Source organism: Trachemys scripta, chromosome 1, assembly GCF_013100865.1.
Source record: "Trachemys scripta elegans isolate TJP31775 chromosome 1, CAS_Tse_1.0, whole genome shotgun sequence".
In the NCBI taxonomy this organism is placed as follows: domain Eukaryota; kingdom Metazoa; phylum Chordata; order Testudines; family Emydidae; genus Trachemys; species Trachemys scripta.
In genome coordinates, this window is record NC_048298.1 from 251,779,357 (window position 1) to 251,799,888 (window position 20,532).

A 20,532-nucleotide genomic window follows, 5' to 3' on the forward strand; every position below is an offset into this window, starting at 1 on the left:
GCTTATGCTCTAATAAATTTGTTAGTCTCTAAGGTGCCACAAGTACTCCTGTTCTTCTTTTTGCGGATACAGACTAACACGGCTGTTACTCTGAAACCTATCTGGTGGGTGTTTCCCAAGTACACACACAATTGTAATTGTTACATAGTCAATAGTCCTAACTTTAGATACAGAAGTGATACATGAATACAAATTGGATAATCACATTCAAAAATCCTAACCTTTCCAATGATATCTCACAAGACCCATCTTGCATAAAACATCTTAGTTATGCCATATTCATATCATAACAATATTTCTATGAAGAATATGGAGTGTAATGTGACAGAGGTATATTTTTTTTATTGGGCCAACATCTATTGGTGACAGTGACAAGCTTTCTCTTTCATCAACAGAAATTAGTTCAATAAAAGATTAGCTCACTCACCTTCTTTCTCTAAATCTTAATGTTTAAGATAAAGGACCAGATTCAGAGATGATGTAAACACTAGTTACATATCAGTGTAAATGGGTATAACTTACATACTGAGACTGTTGGGAAGGGCATGGTTGTAGCGAGAAAAGTAACCAACAAGACGGTGAAAAAGAAATTACACTCCCCTTCTGTTTGCCATTCCTTGCCATTCCACTGTAGTGGAGCATAGGTTACATCTGCTTACAGACTTATTTATGGCACCTTAGAGACTAACAAATTTATTAGAGCATAAGCTTTCGTGGACTACAGCCCACTTCTTCGGATGCATATAGAGTGGAATAAATATTGAGGAGCTATATATACACACATACAGAGAGCATAAACAGGTGGGAGTTGTCTTACCAACTCTGAGAGGCCAATTAAGTAAGAAAAAGTATTCTCTCACTTCTTATCAAACTGTCTGTACTGGGCTATCTTGATTATCACTTCAAAAGTTTTTTTTCCTCTTACTTTTAGCCCACTCTCTGTAAACTTGGAGGAAACAGGACAAACAGTCCTAATTTATCCAAGTATGTTTTATGCTACTGAATATTGCAGATATTAGTTTGTAGGATATTTGTAGAAAATCACATTGTTTGTATCTGAACAATCACGAGAAATTGCAATATCTTCAGTCTGTTTTCAGTAAGATTTAAAAAGACAGATAATGAATATTTACAGAGGATTTTTTCCCTCTACAGAATTGGATTTGTTTTCATCTTAAATACTAATGAAGAAATCGACGGGAATGAGGATGCTGGAGTAGCTCTTTTGAGAGCTTTTAACTACATTGCAGAAGAATCTGATACTTCTCAAGCTTTTATCTCCATGATAAATGTTAGTGCCAGTAAATAGATAAAAATAATGCATAATACTTTTTAAAACTATTTGCTTTCCTATAAATTCAGAATTTCTCCTCCTTGTGACTGCCTTTAGTTGGAAACAATTGTTCTAAAAGTGGATGTTAGGTTGCTGCAGGATATCTTACTGAAAACATTTTCCTGCTCCTCAAGCGCCGCTTCTCTCCAGCCGGCTTTGAAGGGGAAAGCGACGCTTCTCTCCGGCCGCTGGCCATGTGGCTGCCCCTGCTCCTCCTGAGTTCTCTGGCCCGTGCTTGCAGGGCCGCATTCCGAAAGGGGCTTTAGAGCTGCAGACCAGGGCCCCGGGACCCCCTTAGCCCACGGCCCTGCAGTCCCTAATGCCCCTGCGTTCCAGGTGGCCCTGCCAATGGCAGGGGGTAGCTTCCCCGCTCACTCGCTCCTTCCCTTCCTCCCTCCCAGAAAGTCCTAAGCACCGCCAAACTGCTGTTTGGAGGCTGGGGAAGCGCAGAGAGGGAGGGGGAGGAGGCAGAGAAGAGGAACTTGTGCAATGCTCCTTTGTAAAGTCAGCCAAATGACGTTATAAGGGAGCATTGCACAACTTTAAAAGAGCATGTTCCCTATTGGAGCAACGAAGTAACTTTGAAACAATGTTAAGCGGGAGGATGTTAAGTGGGGAGTTACTGTATAATGTATGGGGGTTTTTTTCTTACTGTCCTGTATCATTTCTTCTTTAGGAGTAGGGGCACAGAAACTTAAGGTGATGGAGGCATTAAAAATTCCTTAGATAGGTAGAAAGAAAGAGAAAGAAAGAAAGAAGTGGACCAGAGAGGAGAAAATGGAAGACCACTGTAAGAGAGAAATAGGAGTCCATAAAGGTTAGGGAGAGTATAGCGTATATGCAAGGTTAGTCATTGCAAGACTCTTTTCTGTGACCAGATCACAAAATATCCAGAGTTTATGAAGAGCATAGTGAAAACTGAGAAATTCTTCTCTCTGTTTTGTTCCGTAATATGAAAAGAAAGAAACACTAGATATAATTAAAGAGTAATAAAAGTAGAACCAACAAAAGGAAACGTTACTTTATGCATCTTATAAACTTGATGTGTTCACAGCCACAGGAGGTCATAGAGATAAACATCTAGCAGCCAATTGTGGAGTTTCTCTAGGAGTGTGGCCTGAGAAGAGACTGTTGATTTTGTGTTCTGGAGGTGCAGTCTTGAGTTTTGAGTGATTGTTCCAGGTGTGTGATTTGATTCAGTGCTTGCTGATATCCCATAACAAAGAAGCAATGCTGACCTAGTTTTTAGCTAGGTTTAAAGGCCAGTCAATAGTGAACAGTCAAGCAGCTAACAGCAGTTGCTCTGTGAGTTAGTAGGTGGTAGTTTGGGGGAGGTATCTTCCCCCTTCTTTTTCTCTAGGAGTAGGAGTTACTGAGGCAACACTAGACGTAACCCAGGAAGGAGAGGAGAGAAAGAAAAGGGTTGGGTGCAGAAGCTGTAGGATGTTCATCATCTGGGAGTCTGTATCTGATGGAATCTACTCATGCATGAAATGGATGGATCTTCTCTGCCATGAGCTCTAAGAGTAAGATACAGCTGGAGATAATGATGGAATTCAGATGGGAATTTTAAAGTATAATGGAGGAGAGAATTTAGGAGGTGGTACAAATAACTCAAGAGTTGTGGACATCTGATGAACTAAAACCTGGAGAGCAGGCTGCCAAAAGAGGAGTGTGATCCGTGGAAAAAATGTGGCAAAGCAGAGGAAGAGAACGGCTAGTGAAGATTAAACAGAATTGAGTAACAGGTTTTCTACATTGGGGAATGAGGAGGAGAAACAGACAGATGATTAGGTGATGAGGAAAAAAAGAAAGGAAGCTAGTCCCTGCATAAGAGAAGAGACAGTCAAGATACCAAGGAACTAGAGCCCAAGTTAAACTGAGGATGATGTACAGGGGACTGTGAGAGAGGACATAAGACAGATCCATACCAGTACCACGAAGAGACAGATCTGTGGGATTGGGGACTCCATGCTAAGAAGAATTGACAGGCCTGTCATCAGACCAGATCCAGAGAATAAAAGAGTATGTTGTATTCCAGGCACAAGCAAATATGATATGGATGTGAGGTTGAAAAGGATCCTGGTGGGAGTGGGGAAAAATCCACTGACTGTGCTGCATGTCAGGACAAATGGAATGGATGAAGGACAACTACACTAGCTTAGTAAGATGCTTAAAGGAAGCAGAAGCTCGGGTGATCTTCAGTGGAATACTAGACAGAAGAAGGGCAAAGGTGTAACAAGATAATGAGATCAACCGATGGCTCAAAAATTGGTGCCATGAGGAAGCTTTTGGGAAGATTGACCATTGGGGGGCCTTACAGAAAGAAGACTCTTCCGGACTGGTGGACTCCACTTGAATATCTGGGTCAGGGGTCGGCAGCCTCTGGCACGCAGCTTGCCGGGGTAAGCACTCTGGCGGGCCAAGCCAGTTTGTTTACCTGCCGTATCCTCAGGTTCGGCTGATTCGCGGCTCCCACTGGCCGTGGTTCGCCGCTCCAGGCCAATGGGGGCTGCGGGAAGCTGCGCGGGCTGAGGGATGTGCTGGCCATGTCTTCCTGCCCTTCCCCCCCCATTGGCCTGGAGCGGCGAACCGTGGCCAGTGGGAGCCACGATCAGCCGAACCTGCAGACGCAGCAGGTAAACAAACCGGCCCGGCCCGCCAGGGTGCTTACCCTGGTGAGCGGCGTGCCAGAGGTTGCTGACCCCTGATCTAGGGTATTAATCTTCTAGCATCCAGTTTTGCACAATTGATAAGAAGTAGATGAGGGGAGAAGATGGGGAGAGACTTGTGAAATATCCACACCTGTCTTCAGTACACAGAAGGAGGAAAATCAGCTAAATGGAGATATAATAGGGGATAAAGAAACACTGTAAGATAAGAGATACCAAGGAAAAAGAAATTACAAATATTGATTGGAGTAGTAGTCAGGTAGGTGTTACAGTTAGTAAAAGGACTATACCTAATCCAGCTAAAAACTAGGTGTGGTCTGAGGCAAAGAACTGAGATGCTTGTACATGAATGCAAGAAGGTTCAGCGGTAAAATGAAGGAACTGGAATTACTGGTGCAGGAGGTCAAACCAGATATTATGGAGATTACAGAAATATTGTAGAATAGCACTCATGGCTGGAATACATAAGAACATAAGAACGGCCATATTGGGTCAGACCAAAGGTCCATCAAGCCCAGTATCCTGTCCTCTGATAGTGGCCAATAGCAAGTACCCCAAAGGGAATGAACAGACAGGTTATCATCAAGTGATCCATGCCCTGTCACCCAATCCCAGCTTCTGGCAGACAGGCTAGGGACATCATTCCTGCCCATCCTAGCTAATAGCCATTGATGGACCTATCTTCCATGTATCTATCTAGCTCCCTTTTGAACCCCGTTATAGTATTGGCCTTCACAACACCCTCTGGTAAGGAGTTCCAGAGGTTGACAGTGTGTTGCATGAAAAAATACTTTCTTCTGTTTGTTTTAAACCTGCTACCTCTTAATTTCATTTGGTGGTCCCTTGTTCTTGTATTATGAGCAGGAGTAAGTAATACTTACTTATTTACTTTCTCTATACCACTCACGATTTTATAGACCTCTATCATATCCCCCCTTAGTCGCCTCTTTTCCAAGCTGAAAAGTCCCAGTCTTATTAATCTCTCCTCATATGGAAGCCGTTCTATACCCCTAATCATTTTTGTTGCCCTTTTCTGAACCTTTTCCAATTCCAATATATGTTTTTTGAGATGGGGCGACCACATCTGCATGTAGTGTTCAAGGTGTGGGCATACCATGGATTTATATAGAGGCAATATGATATTTTCTGTCTTATTATATATCCTTTTCTTGATGATTCCCAACATTCTGTTTGCTTTTTTGACTGCCATTGCACATGATTTCAGAGAACTATCCACAATGATTCCAAGATACCTTTCTTGAGTGGTAACAGCTAATTTAGACCCCATCATTGTATGTGTATAGTTAGGATTATGTTTTCCAATGTGCATTACTTCGCATTTATCAACATTGTTCCAAAACCTTCTCTAATGACACCTCAATTTGGGACAGTTCCTCAGATCTGTCACCCAAAAAGAATGGCTCAGGTTTGGGAATCTCCCTCACATCCTCAACAGTGAAGACCGACGCAAAGAATTCATTTAGTTTCTCCACAATGGTCTTATCGTCTTTGAGTGCTCCTTTAGCATCTTGATCATCCAGTGGCCCCACCGGTTGTTTAGCAGGCTTTCTGCTTTTGATGTATTTAAAAAAAAAAATTCTATTCCTTTCGGAGTCTTTGGCTAGCTGTTCTTCAAATTCTTTTTTGGTCTTTCTAATTATATTTTTACACTTCATTTGCCAGAGTTTATGCTCTTTTCTATTTTCATCATTAGGATTTATCTTCCACTTTTTAAAGGATGCCTTTTTGCCTCTGACTGCTTTTTACTTTGTTGTTTAACCACGGTGGCTCTTTTTGGTTCTCTTACTATGTTTTTTAAATTGGGGTATACATTTAAGTTGAGTCTCTATTATGGTGTCTTTAAAAAGTTTCCACACAGCTTGCAGGGATTTTACTTTTGGTACTGTACCTTTTAATTTCTGTTTCACTAACCTCCTCATTTTTGTGTAGTTCCCCTTTCTGAAATTAAATGCTACAGTGTTGGGCCACTGTGGTGTTTTCCTCGCCACAGGGATGTTAAATTTAATTATATTATGGTCACTATTACCAAGCGGTCCAGCTATAGTCACCTCTTGGACCTGATCCTGTGCTCCACTTCCACTTAAGACTAAATCAAGAATTGCCTCTCCTCTTGTGGGTTCCAGGCCTAGCTGCTCCAAGAAGCAGTCATTTAAGGTGTCAAGAAACTTTATCTCATCATTTCTCATCAACTTTATCTCATGTACCCAGTCAGTATGGGGATAGTTGAAATCCCCCATTATTATTATTGAGTTTTTTTATTTTAATAGCCTCTCTAATCTCCCTGAGCATTTCAGAGTCACTAACACCATCCTGGTCAGGTGGTCTGTAATATAGCCCTACTGCTATATTCTTATTTTTCAAGCATGGAATTACTATCCATAGAGATTCTATGGTACAATTTAGTTCATTTCATATTTTTGCTTCATTTGATTCTACGCCTTCTTTCACATATATTGCCACTCCCCCACCAGCACTGTTCTGTCCTTCCGATATATTTTGTACCCTGGTATTACTGTGTCCCATTGATTATCCTCATTCCACCAGGTTTCTGTGATGCCTATTATATCAATATCCTCATTTAAGACTAGGCACTCTAGTTCATCCAATTTATTATTTAGACTTCTAGCATTGGTATATAAGGATTTCTAAAACTTTTCATTTTTTGGCCGTCCCCTATTGCATGACATAATTGAATGGGACGTTTTTTCATTTGACTGTTTCTCATCAGATCCTCCCTGTATTTTATCATTTTCCATCCTCTTCTCCTTATTAGGACATGGGGAATCTCCATTTATAGATCCTCTCCTAAGGGATGTCCGAACCACAAGCTTCTCCGCACCTGTCCGCTTTCCCCCAGCCCTTAGTTTAAAAACTGTTCTACAACCTTTTTAATTTTAAGCACCAGCAATCTGGTTCCGTTTTGGTTTAGGTGGAGCCCATCCTTCCTGTATAGGCTCCCCCCTCCCAAAAGCTTCCCCAATTCCTATTAAATCTAAACCCCTCCTCCTTACACCATTGTCTCATCCATGCATTGAGACCCTGCAGTTCTGCCTGTCTAACTGGCCCTACGCGTGGAACTGGAAGCATTTCAGAGAATGCTAAAATGGAGGTTCTGGACTTCAATCTCTTCCCTAGCAGCCTAAATTTGTCCTCCAGGACCTCTCTCCTATCCTTCTCCATGTCGTTGGTACCTACATGTACCACAACCACCGGCTCCTCCCCAGCACTACACATAAGCCTATCTAGATGCAACCTTCACACCAGTCAGGCAAGTCACCATGCAGTTCTCCCGATCATCGAAAACCCAGGCATCTATGTTTCTAATGATCGAATCATTCATTACAAGTACCGGTCTCTTCATAATAACAGGCGTTCTCTCCCCCGGAGAAGTATCCTCAGTGCAAGAGGATATTACATCATCATCTAGGAGGACGGTCCCAACTATGAGATTGTTTCCCTCTGCTCCAGTTGGATGTTCTCCTTCCCTGAGGCTTTCATCCTCCTCAACAGCACAGAGATTGTCAGACCCGGGGTGGGACTGTTCCAATGTGTCCCAAAAAGTCTCATCTATGTACCTCTCTGTCTCCCTTAGCTCCTCCAACTCAGCCATCCTGGTCTCCAAAGTCCGTACATGGTCTCTGAGGGCCAGGAGCTCCTTGGACTGAATGCATGCATACGCCACCAGCCTATAGGGCAGGTAATCATACATGCTGCATTGGGTGCAAGAAACTGGGTAGCTCCCACTCTGTTGCTGGACTTCTGCCTGCATTCTCTTTTTACTCCCGAAGCTTTTTCCCTTGTTGGTGCTTTATTTTTATCAAGCGGTGTTTTGACCTTTAAGTGCAAAGAATATTAGGTGTATCTAGCCCCCGCTCGCACTCCCCCTGTAAACTCCCTCGCCAAACTCCCTTGTTAGCTGCTCCTGTTCACTAGCTGTATGAAAGAGTATATGCTGTTTAGGAGAGAGAGAAATAAAGATGGAGGGACAGTGTTGTACATTAATTCTGGGATAAACTGTAAAGAAATAAGGAGTGATGGCAGGGATGAAACAGAATCTGTTTGAGTCAAAATTACTTTTGGGAAGGATTATAAAAGAGATAGGGGTCTGCCATAGACTCTTGGGGCCAGACTCAGATATGGATAGAGATCTCTTTACTTAATATTATTAGAGAGAGAAATACTACTGGGAATTGTGTCATAATGGGAGAAGTGATGGAATTTGAGATTTAGTTTTGTAAGTAGCGAGGACATCATAGAAGAGCCAGTCATGGGAATTAACCTTGGATCAAATGATCCCGAGCTGATTCAGTTTAAATTAAATAAAAGGATAGTCAAAACCAGGTAGAGTGCTATGGTTTTTGCTTTCAAAAGCAGGGCCGGCTCTGGCTTTTTTGCCGCCCCAGGCAAAAAAGCCGCCGGCTGCCCTCCCCCCCCTTCCCTCCCTCCCTCCCCCCCCCGCGGGAGGGCCCGGGGAGGAGGGCGGCCGGAGCCCTGGGAGGAGGGCGGTGAGCCCCGGCGGGGACTCTGCTCTCCCCCCGGCGGCCAGAGTGCAGGGGGGAGGGCGGCGAGCCCGGCCGTGGCCCTGCTCTCCCTGGGGGCCGGAGCGCCACGCCGCCCCCCTCCAGGTGCCGCCCCAAGCACAAGCTTGGTGGGCTGGTGCCTGGAGCCGGCCCTGTTCAAAAGAGCAGACTTTGGGAAATGAAGAGAATTAGTTAAAGAAGTCGGATGGATTGAAGAGCTCAAGTATGTAAATGTAGACGAGACTTGGAATTTCTTTGAATCAGCTATATAGACACTATCTGCAATTTACATTCCAAGCAAGAGGGAAAATTGCATAGGGAAAGGCTCCAGACCTAGCTGTATGAATAACCATCTCAAAAAGCAACAGAGGGTCCTGTGGCACCTTTGAGACTAACAGAAGTATTGGGAGCATAAGCTTTCGTGGGTAAGAACCTCACTTCTTCAGATGCAAGTAATGGAAATCTCCAGAGGCAGGTATAAATCAGTGTGGAGATAACGAGGTTGTCACAGGATCTAACCAGATCAGCTACAACATCACCGGCTCATTCACCTGCACGTCCACCAATGTTATATATGCCATCATATGCCAGCAATGCCCCTCTGCTATGTACATTGGCCAAACTGGACAGTCACTACGCAAGAGGATAAATGGACACAAGTCAGATATCAGGAATGGCAATATACAAAAACCTGTAGGAGAACACTTCAGCCTCCCTGGCCACACACAATAGCAGATGTAAAGGTAGCCATCTTACAGCAAAAAAACTTCAGGACCAGACTCCAAAGAGAAACTGCTGAGCTCCAGTTCATTTGCAAATTTGACACCATCAGATCAGGATGAAACAAAGACTGTGAATGGCTATCCAACTACAGAAGCAGTTTCTCCTCCCTTGGTGTTCACACCTCAACTGCTAGCAGAGCACCTCACCCTCCCTGATTGAACTAACCTCGTTATCTCCACACTGATTTATACCTGCCTCTGGAGATTTCCATTACTTGCATCTGAAGAAGTGAGGTTCTTACCCACGAAAGCTTATGCTCCCAATACTTCTGTTAGTCTCAAAGGTGCCACAGGACCCTCTGTTGCTTTTTACAGATTCAGACTAACACGGCTACCCTTCTGATACATCTCAAAAAGATTACTAGGAGTAAATAGAGAGCTCTTAGGGAATAGAAGAAGGGATTTACTAGCAAAGAAAGCTACCTCATGGAGTTTAGAAAAGGAAGAAATTAAGTGAGATTTGCTAAATGAAATGAAATAATAAGGCTGGGGTTTTTTTAGTTATATAAATAAAAAGAGAATAAGAAAGGATAAGATTTGGCTGCTGTGTACCATGGAGAGGGAGGAGATTATAAATAATCTAGATATGTCCCAAAAACTAAATGAAATCTTTGCTTTGGTTTTCATTAAATATTATAATATTGAACCTGGGCATGAAGGCAGGATGGCGGCTGGAAATGGGTGTATAGAAGTAGAAATGACATCAGGCGGACTGGATAATTTTCATCCCAGAATACTGAAAGAACAGAATACTGAGATTATTAGTCTAGTAGCTAGGACTTTAAGAAATCTATCTGTTCAGAGATAACATTGTATGACTAGAGAATAGCTAACATTGTACCTCCATTTAAGAAAGGCTAAAAAAAGGTGATGTGGACAATTACAGATCTGTACATCTAAATTCGGTAATAGGCAAAACTTTGGAATAAATTGTGAAGGAAAGAATTATTGAGTTTATAGAGGTAAATAGAAAATTGGATATAATTAAGGCTGCGAGTTGGTCATGGAGGTCACAGAAGTCATGGATTCTGTGAATTTCCAGGACCTCTGTGACTTCTGCAGTGGCTGGTGCGGCTGGCCCGGGGCCACTTAAGCAGCTCAGGCATCCCGTGCGCCAGCCACGCCAGCCGCTGCTGGGGCAATCTCGGGCCACCATCCTCCCTCCCCCCGCCAGCAACAGCAGCAGGAGTTTGGGTGTGTGGGAGGGGGCTCAGGGCCGGGGGTTGGGGCGAGGGAGAAGGTAAGGGCTCTGTGCACTGTGTTCCACCCTTGCTTCAGCTTTTGGGAGGGTTATAAGTCCTGGGTTCTTTTGGGGGCGTTTTCATCCAGGGCCCTATGTTCCTGGTGCTTTTTGTGTCAGTCCAAACAGGCTTGCTGTGGCCTTCCCTGTTTCCCAAAACATCCCGGCTCCAGAGACTGTTTTCCCTTCTGTTGGCCTCTGTTGTTGCGCTCACTGTTCTCGTTGTTATCTCTACAACTCTGTGTTTCATTCTCTTCTCATAGCTGGTCGGGGGTGGGTGGGTGGGTTGGACTTCCCCCTTCTGTCTTGGCAGGTAGCAACTGGCCTTGGGCGGGAGTCAGCTTCTTATCTTCAGACTGAGCTTGCTAGCTACAGTGTTGAGTTAACCCGTTCTTCTTCTTCCCCCTCCCCCCCCCCTCGGCCTCTCAGACTCTATAAGGAAACTTCCACTTTCCACTCACACACCTTTGACTCTCCCCAAAATGCTTTGCGATGCTTGGAACAGCGTTAACAATATACATTGCTGATCTGCCTTCCCAGGGGAGTCCCTAAGGGAAGGGGGCCATTGGATTGTGACATCCCCCCCCCCGACCCAAATCAACATTTTGTTGGGAGGGGTCACCACTTAGGTTTTCATTTTCCCTCTGGTTTGGTGGTGAGGGTTACTATTGGCCTTTTACATAAACAGCAAAATAGTATATATAAAATTATTAGTACAGCAACAATTGCATACAGTAGCCAGTAATGACTTTGGCTTTATTAATTACATAGCATAATACATCCCCCCCGTTGGCATAGATGCCCCACTCGAATTGCGGTGACAAACGCAGCTTTCTGCTGGTTAAACATGTGTTGTAATACCGTGAAGGAGGAAACATTTGTCTGGAATACTGAAAGCTGGTTTTGGGTGTGTGCTAACGGAAGAAACACATTGGGTGTTATTTATGAAAAATTAAACACAACATAGTTAGAAACATTAACAGTTTGTTGCAGAACGGCGGGCCAATGCACCAAAAAATTTTGTGTTTGTGACCTTAACAGCAAATTAAGAGGCACCTTGGGGTCGGTGGTTTTCCAAACACACACCGAGGTATTGGTAAACAGATGTGTTGCAGTGGGGGCATATTTCAATGCCCCCCCTTTTTAATAGATGTTGACCCACCTTATAAAAGCTGCCTGGCACTGCCCTCTCTTTACACACCATTTGAGGGGGGTTTGTAGGCCAGAGTTGCCAGGTGTTGCCTTTTGTAATTTATATGTGCTGATAGTCTGGGGATGCAGTCAGCACATACTGCTTAGCTGTCATTTGGGGGACCCACCTCCCATACGTTGCAGTGGACTACCCAGTCCCAGAGGCAGCCTTCCCAAAGGCCTGGTTGGATTTTTGTAGCTGGGGCCCATATTTTTTTTTATGTGACCGAAGGCCGTGAGGGAGCAGGCTATGCCTGTGCACTTTCAATTAGTAAGCTTTTAGAAATGGCGAAAAGGCCATTGTCCTCGGGGGATTCCGGAGTGGGGATGAATCTCCTCGGGCCAGACTCCATGGAGCACATTCTCCTGTATGCTATGGACTTGTTGGGTTATGCTTGCTTTCTCTAAATACACTAGGGGAATAAACATGAGGGAGGGTGAAGAGCTATTTAAACTAAAGGACAATATTTGCACAAGAACAAATGAGTATAAAGTAGCTATGAACACATGGAGGCTGGAAATTAGAAGGTGTTTAACCATTGGAGGAGTGAGGTTCTGGAACAGCCTCCCAGTAAGAGGCTTAATTAGTTTTAAGAGCGAGCTGGACAAATGTATAAGTGGGACTATATGACAAGGTTGCTTGTCATGGTGGGGGACAGAGCTCAAGAGTCAGGGGTGGGGGAGCATCTCTTCTAGTTGATGTCTTTTGTTTCTAAAGTTCATGCTAAGACTGAACAGGGAGTAGAAAGGAACACTAAAACTATTGCTAGCTGACCCAGAGTATTGGATGTACTTTCCTCTGCAATATAAGATATTAACCACTGCCAAAGATAGGATAATAAACTAATTAGATCAGTGATCTGATGGCAAATCCTATGTTCTACCTAAAAACAATGTATATGGTTTTGATAAATGATAAAGTAATATTAATATGTAGGGTAAAATTGCTTTGGTTTTTATCTGTTTTATAATTTTCACAGATGTACCATAAAATGAAAGATGGAGACATTTTCACTGTGAACCATGTGAGGAATGTTCTTAGAAGTGAGTTCCCTCATGCTGACATTCAGAGTATACTGGGTGTTGACTCTGAATATGATGAGAAAAGGAAGGTAAGAGAAGAGTTGCAAGAAATAGTACTCTGCACAGAGCTTAGTTTTGCATTTAATGGTTTCTAAGAGTTAAAACACTTAAATGCAGTGGGGTTGGATTTTTTTCCAGACTATTGCAGTGTTGGAAGGGTCCATTGGATTATTGTCCTCAAGAATAATATTTAATGCTGATTCCTATCTACTGTACACATCTGCTACTATGGAAGGTACCTAGTGATAAGCTTATTAGATGTGTATCATTTGCTGTAGGTGGTAGGTTACCCAAGCAGCCTGGCTAAGGAAGAAATTCTATCTTCTGGGCAAATCATATCTTCCTGGGAAAGAATCTGCCTGGTGGGTATGGCCATTCTCACTCAGAATCACAAGATTCCTAGTGTCAGAGACTGGAGAGGTAGCGAAGGCACAAACGTACATTATTCATTTGTATGTGCATGTAATGCTGACCAATCAGGGAGATTGCCAGGGAACTTTTTCAAGCCCTCATCTGATTCTGAGGTGAAATGAAGTTCATGTTCTGTAGAAAGTGACAATGTACTGTGAACATTTTGCTTCCAATCATGACATCATAAATTCTAAGGATTACAGATGAGGTAAGCTGAAATGCACATACAGTTGACTGGTAAATGAAAACTGGTAAATTCCCTTCTATAGGGAATTGTCTGTGCAGTCCCCAGACTAGAATGCAAGTCTTGAGTTTCAAGATTATCTAGAAGACTTTGGAGATGCATGCCCTCTTGCTGATATGAATGTTCAGTGAGAGACTAAGGGCAAATCTTTCAGATAAAAAAATTAACATTTTTACAATTGATTCTCACAATTTTAGTTTGATGTAGCAAGGATTTATCATTTGAAGTATAAAGTTGCAACCATTCTGTAGCTAATTTAAGCACCAGGTCACATACAATGGAGGTGGGCGTTCTTACTGAGGTATGAGGGGTAGGACGTGTCCTATCAAATTTAAGCCTATTTTATTTTTTCATATATTGATTTTTCTATACTGAAATCTTACTGAATTGGTCTTCTTGTTTGTAGGATTATTGGTAAATTGGAGTAGAGTTCTTTTATAGAGAGCCTCATTGTTGGCATAAAGTGAAACGGTGTTGCTTTTTCTGTTAATTTGGATTCTTGTAATTTTCAGATGTGAAACATTTTTCCAAGCAAATACTTGCTCTGACAATTGGAGCAAATATGTCTATCTTGAAACTTATACTTTCTGTTATGAGTAGCTGCTTCTTCTATTATCAATAGATGTTTCTTTAAAAAAAGTATTCTGTAATTTGTAATCAAAGATCTGTGTTTAAAATATACCAATATACCATTAAATAAAGGTCAACCACTGTGTGTAGAGGAAAGTCACCGTACTTCCCTGTTGGTGAAGTTCAGAGTGGCAGAGTTAAAGGAAACAGGAAATAGAGCACTGAATTTTATGCATAGTAATGGAAAGGAATATTTTTTTCTATTATAATAATGTAGGTAATTTTCTGCAGAAGTCCATACAAGCATTATTTTCAACCTTATATCTTCAACCATGTCTGATCTGTAAAATTCTCTGCTTTATTTGATTAATATTCTTTAAATAGTGCATGATAAATAATAGCTCTTAGCAAGCCTGCCACAGAGTGGCATAAAAACAAAGGTTTAAAAAAGTCTTTATATGAATTTACAGGAGTTTTTCCCCTCCTTTTTGATAAATGTGTGCTTCATGTACTATTTAATTGATTAATTTTTCCAAGCTGCTTTCTGAAAAATCGTAACAGAATTGTGAATTCAATTTACTCTTTATAACTCATAAAAGTAGGCCACAGCACAGAGTGCTTGGACATTAGTGTTCATTGTCTCTTGATATTAGTTTTTTTCTTACTACAGTCAGCCACATTCTGTTTAACTCTGTGATGTTTCTGATTTGAATAGGCAGGAGCAACCTTTTATAAAAAGACCGGCCTGGGTCCATTGCCTCAAGCTCTGTTCAATGGTGTGCCATTTAATGGTGAAGAGATGGCTGCTGCAGAGTTAGACACAGTTATTCTCCAGAGGATCACTGATGCCATGGGGTTCTTCCAAAGGGCAGTTTTCATGGTATGCTTAGCATTTATGAAAGAATGTAAGGTGAAATACTTGTCAGTAGATTATTACAGTTACAACCTATATTTTTTATAATGAGGTAGTTTGAAATTATTTTTATGAAAGCTGAAATGACATCATTAATTTGCATTCATGAATTTGAAACTTAATGCATGTTGATTATTGAAGCTCTAAGGTTTGAGTAAGTACATATTAACCTTTGAGATGTTTTCAGCCAAGAAGTGAAGACAAATTATATTCATAAGAAAATTTGGACCTCAGATGTTAAAATCTCGTGTGTGTGTTATTTATATATGTCTTTTCTGTTTAAGCAGTCCTTATTGTAACCCTTCTGCCCCTATGAGTTGGCAGCAACAAGTGCCGGGTTCAGTATCTAGGGGTTCTGTTTCAATAACGCAATGCAAAACTGGCTCGAGCCCCCACCCAGTGACCTGGGACAATTACATACCACACTCCCCCCCCCTCACCCCGGGCGCCTCTAGGAGGCAATACTTACTTCCCCTCTCGCAAGCACGGAGTCTGAGTGTAGCCAAAAGCCTTTTAATAAAGGAGGGAAACAATGCGGCATTATGTTGGGGAAACACCACAAACAGGATTCGTAACACAAACCGTGAGCAAAAGACCCACCTCCAAGTAAGTTTGGCAGTGTCCTTTTCCCCTCAGGTACTTAAGTCCAGTCACCCCAAAGTCCAACAACCCCAAAGTCTCTGTCCCTGGTCAGTGCCGTCCCAGAGTTCAAAAGTTTATCTGCAGAGTTTTACCCCTCCCAGCCTGGGCGGAAATGGGGCGGGGCACACGGGATGTTAAGGGGCACCTTACGCAGTCCGAGGCCGACTGCCCCACCTCTCCGTGGAGTTCTGCTGCAGCCTTTACCTCGAATGGCTCCACTTTACCAGCCACGCCACGCTCCTCCAGCCGTCCCCACAAACTGCTCTGCTCCCCGTTCCGTGGGCCGCTCCAACCGTCCCACAAACTGCTCAGCTCTGCCAGCCGCTCCACTCCACCAGCTGTCCCATGAACTGCTCCAGCTGCCCTTGCAAATGGCTCCGCTCCGCTCGCTGTTCCGTGGGACGCTCCAACCGTCCCACACTGCTCAACTCTGCCAGCTACTTAGCAATATATCTTCAGGTTCCCCCACTGGTTAACACAGCACTCAGTGATCTCAGCTCAGCAATTTTAGCGATTTCAGCTCTTAGTGATTTCAGCTTGTAGTAGGGGAGCCCCAGTGCTGGTGCACCATTGGCCCAACGTGAATTCAGTTCAGCAACTTCTAGCTAGACTCCTAATGGAAGCAAACTTTGCTCTGCTATTCAACGGTGGTGAGAGGGGGTAGTGCAATTGGTGTTCCAGGTCCTCAAAAGGGGCCCATACCATCAGGTACACATACCTGTCCCCAACCTCTCTCAATTCACTGGGTTTTGTAACCCATGCCCCTTGTCTAGTGAGTGCTACGTAGTTACTGGTGAGTCCCTCTGTCATACAACAGTTCCACTGGCCTTGATTCATAGAATCAGGGTAACAACACTTTATTCTTCCTGCCCCAATAACAGAGAAACTGGGGATCCCACACCAGCCAAAGTAACCACTTTCAGTTGTTGTCCCAGGCTAGGCGGGTGGGTGTGCCTATGCAAACAAGATCAGCCCCTGAAGTTCTTTTCCACCCTCGCCATAATTCACCACCAGATGTCAGGGTACAGCTTATCCTGACTCTGCTTACATTATCTTAGCATTCAATATATAAAAGCTCTAAACTAAACAGAAACATAAATTCATACAAATTCATTCATTCAGCCTGTGCTGTCATATGAGTGTAATTTATAAACCATGTATTTATAAAAGTCAAAAATGGCTGACAGTTTAAAAATTGGATGGTAACACATTGTGAATATCCTAGTGATTATTCAATCTGGTGATACTCTAAACATAAAGAGTTCTCAGCCATGCTTATAGCTGTTTCCATCACTTCATGCTGACTCCACAGATATTCTAGGCTTCCAAGTGGGGTTACTGTGTGTGCTGGATATATGTTGTGGGGGCAGTTGTTGATTTGTGTCTAGGGGATTAGACTGGGAGAATTGTGTTTATTTGTGCAAGTGGCAAATGAGGGGTATGTGCTTCCCCGAGGGACTATATGTGCTGGGGGTTGTTTTGTGTGTGCTGGTAGTGTTGTTGTGTTGGAATTGTTTTGTGCTGGGAGGGTTCTGTGGGTGTCAAATAAGGGACATGAGGGGCTGTGTATGTGTTTGGGATTCTTCTTTTAGTGACTCTGCATATTCCCACTTATGAGTACTGTGCTGCCTGGTGGTGCCTAACAGTAGAACCTTCTCCAAGCAGTGCTTGCCGGACCACACGTGTGCCTACTACTAGTCTTTCCCTAGATGCCTTTAAATGTTCCTGAGAGCAGGGGCTCTGCTCTGACTAGCAACTTAATTCCTTCCGGAAGTGAACCACTCCAGTCCTTTGGACCCAGGGTTTTCTCCATGTTTATTGCCTTGTTAACTTTATAACTACAGTTGTTTGTTCTTAGTATAATTTGTAGCAGAGAATAGTTTTTGGTATGGATAGTGTATACATTTGTAAGGTTGGTTCCATGTGTTATGGCAGAACTGCAAAAGAAAAAGATGTGCTCGAAGCGATGCGGTACATGCCCTGCTGTTTTCCCTACGACCCGCCTACCTGTAAAAATGGAAGCGGTTCTCAGTCTGGGCTTCCCAAACTGTAGTCTCGCTGATGCATTCATCCATCCAAAATATACTTGACTCTTTGTTGCACCTGAAACTGAAAGGTTTAGCAATTTCTTCTATCAAGGTCCATCTGACAGCAATATCAGCTTTCCATCCTCGGCTGGTTAACCATTCTGTTTTTTCAAATGACATCACAGTCAGATTCCTCAAAGTCCTAGAAAAGTTGTACCCTCAAGTAAGGAAGCCTGTTCCCCCAGGGGACGTGAACTTGGTCTTGTCAAAACTTATGAGTCCACCATGTGAATCTTTAGCAATGTGCTCCTTCCTATTTCTTTCCTGGAAGGTGGTATTCTTAATTGCCATCATGACTGCCAGAAGAGTTTATGAACTATGTGCCTTCACATCAGAGCCACTATACCCAGTCTTCTTTAAATATAAGGTGTATTTACATCCTCACCTAAGTTTCCTCCCAAAAGTAGTTTACCAATTTCATAGAAATCAAGCAATTTACCTACTTGTCTTTTACCCAGAGCCTTATGTAAATAAGAATGAACAATGACCACACTCATTGGATGTTAGATGGGCTCTAGCATTCTACATAGAAAGGGAAGTCCACCTAACTGTTTATGGCTGTAGCGGACAAAATAAGAGGACTCCAATCTTTTCACACAGAATTTCATTCTGGATAACTGTGTATCCACACTTGTTATGAATCAGGCAGGTATTTCGCCGCCAAGTACCTGACTGCTCATTCCACAAGATTACAAACATCCTTAGTGGCATTCTTAGCACAGATCTTTATCCAGGACATTTGTAAAGCAGCAACCTGGTCATCAGTGCACATTTTCTCCTCCCACTATGTCATCACCCGTTACTCTAGGAATAATGCCAAATTTGGTTGAGTTGTGTACAGTCTGTGTATATGTGAATCTGATCCCTCTGCCTACATCACTGCTTGGGTGTCACCAAGAGTGGAATGCACATGTGCAACCACTCAAAGAAAACGGTTACTAATCTGTCATAATTGTTGTTCTTCGAGATGTATTGCATATGTCCATTCCATGACCCGCCCTCCTACCCCTCTACATCGGAGTTTCCGGAAAGAAGGAACTGAGGGGGCACAGGGTCAGCTGGGCGCTTTATATTAGTGCTAGTGGTACATGGCAGTAGAGGGTGCTTGAGCCACCCTTATGAATACCACCGAGGGAAAATGTTCTGGCAGTTGTGTGCGGGGCGCGCACATACCTAGAGTTGCATGATAAGCATGTGAGTGTGGCTTCAGCATCCTCCCCTTCTGAGGATGCTTTGCAGTTCCCTGATCTTGTGGATCATTTGATAGCCACATTGAACTTACCTTCAGGAGCTGTGAGGATCTGGCCCATGGACCGTAGATTCCCCACCCCTGGGGTTAAACAATGCATCGTGAAGTGTAATGAGTAAGCTGAAACTCCTGAGCTGCTGGTTGTATGGTCTCATTCTACTAGGGCTGTACCAGCATCTTTTTCTTGTCTTAAACATGTTCCTATTAGGGAAGTTTGCAAGGCTGCTACTTGGAAGTTAGTGCTCACATTAACTAAACGTTATGCAGTGGATCTAGTTGCTAGAGCAGATGCCAAATGTGGCAGAGCAGTGCTTCAATCATTATTTAATTAGGATTGTGTTTCCATCTCCCAGCACTGGTTGTTAAACTATCCATAAGTGGGAATACGCAGAGCCACGTGAAGAGGAAATGAAGGCTGGTTACTGGTAACGAGTTTTTCAAGATGATTCTGCATGTTCACACTTCCCACCCAGCTTCTCCTGTTTTTCAGAGTTCTATTATGGTCTTCTGGGTTGAGGCAGTAGAGGGCACAGCACCATGCTATATGGCCTCATCCTCAGAACATTTGGAGAAGATAGGGATATGAGGGAGCACACATGGGCTCCAGCAGGCATGACTTGGAGAAGGTTCTACCATTAGGCACCACCAGGCAGTGCAGTACCTATAAGAGTGAATATGCAGAGTCATAGATTCATAGATTATAGGACTGGAAGGGACCTCGAGAGGTCATCGAGTCCAGTCCCCTGCCCGCATGGCAGGACCAAATACTGTCTAGACCATCCCTGATAGACATTTATCTAACCTACTCTTAAATATCTCCAGAGACGGAGATTCCACAACCTCCCTAGGCAATTTGTTCCAGTGTTTAACCACCCTGACAGTTAGGAACTTTTTCCTAATGTCCAACCTAGACCTCCCTTGCTGCAGTTTAAACCCATTGTTTCTGGTTCTATCCTTAGAGGCTAAGGTGAACAAGTTCTCTCCCTCCTCCTTATGACACCCTTTTAGATATTTGAAAACTGCTATCATGTCCCCACTCAGTCTTCTCTTTTCCAAACTAAACAAACCCAATTCTTTCAGCCTTCCTTCATAGGTCATGTTCTCAAGACCTTTAATCATTCTTGTTGCTCTTCTTTGGACCCTTTCCAATTTCTCCACATCTTTTTTAAAATGCGGCGCCCAGAACTGGACACAATACTCCAGCTGAGGCCTAACCAGAGCAGAGTAGAGCGGAAGAATGACTTCTCGTGTCTTGCTCACAACACACCTGTTAATACATCCCAGAATCATGTTTGCTTTTTTTGCAACAGCATCACACTGTTGACTCATATTTAGCTTGTGGTCCACTATAACCCCTAGATCCCTTTCTGCCGTACTCCTTCCTAGATAGTCTTTTCCCATTCTGTATGTGTGAAATTGATTTTTCCTTCCTAAGTGGAGCACTTTGCATTTGTCTTTGTTAAACTTCATCCCGTTTAACTCAGACCATTTCTCCAATTTGTCCAGATCATTTTGAATTATGACCCTGTCCTCCAAAGCAGTTGCAATCCCTCCCAGTTTGGTATCATCCGCAA

General features: G+C 43.2%; 1 protein-coding gene across 1 annotated transcript in view; it reads left to right on the forward strand.

Moving 5' to 3' along the window:
• Window positions 1-20,532, forward strand: part of UGGT2 (UDP-glucose glycoprotein glucosyltransferase 2) — a 272,650-nt gene that overhangs the window by 113,353 nt on the left and 138,765 nt on the right. The window contains exons 15-17 of the mRNA XM_034758248.1: window positions 1,156-1,291; window positions 12,740-12,871; window positions 14,783-14,947. Coding sequence (XP_034614139.1) covers window positions 1,156-1,291; window positions 12,740-12,871; window positions 14,783-14,947 — 433 coding nt within the window. The remainder of the gene's footprint in view (window positions 1-1,155; window positions 1,292-12,739; window positions 12,872-14,782; window positions 14,948-20,532) is intronic.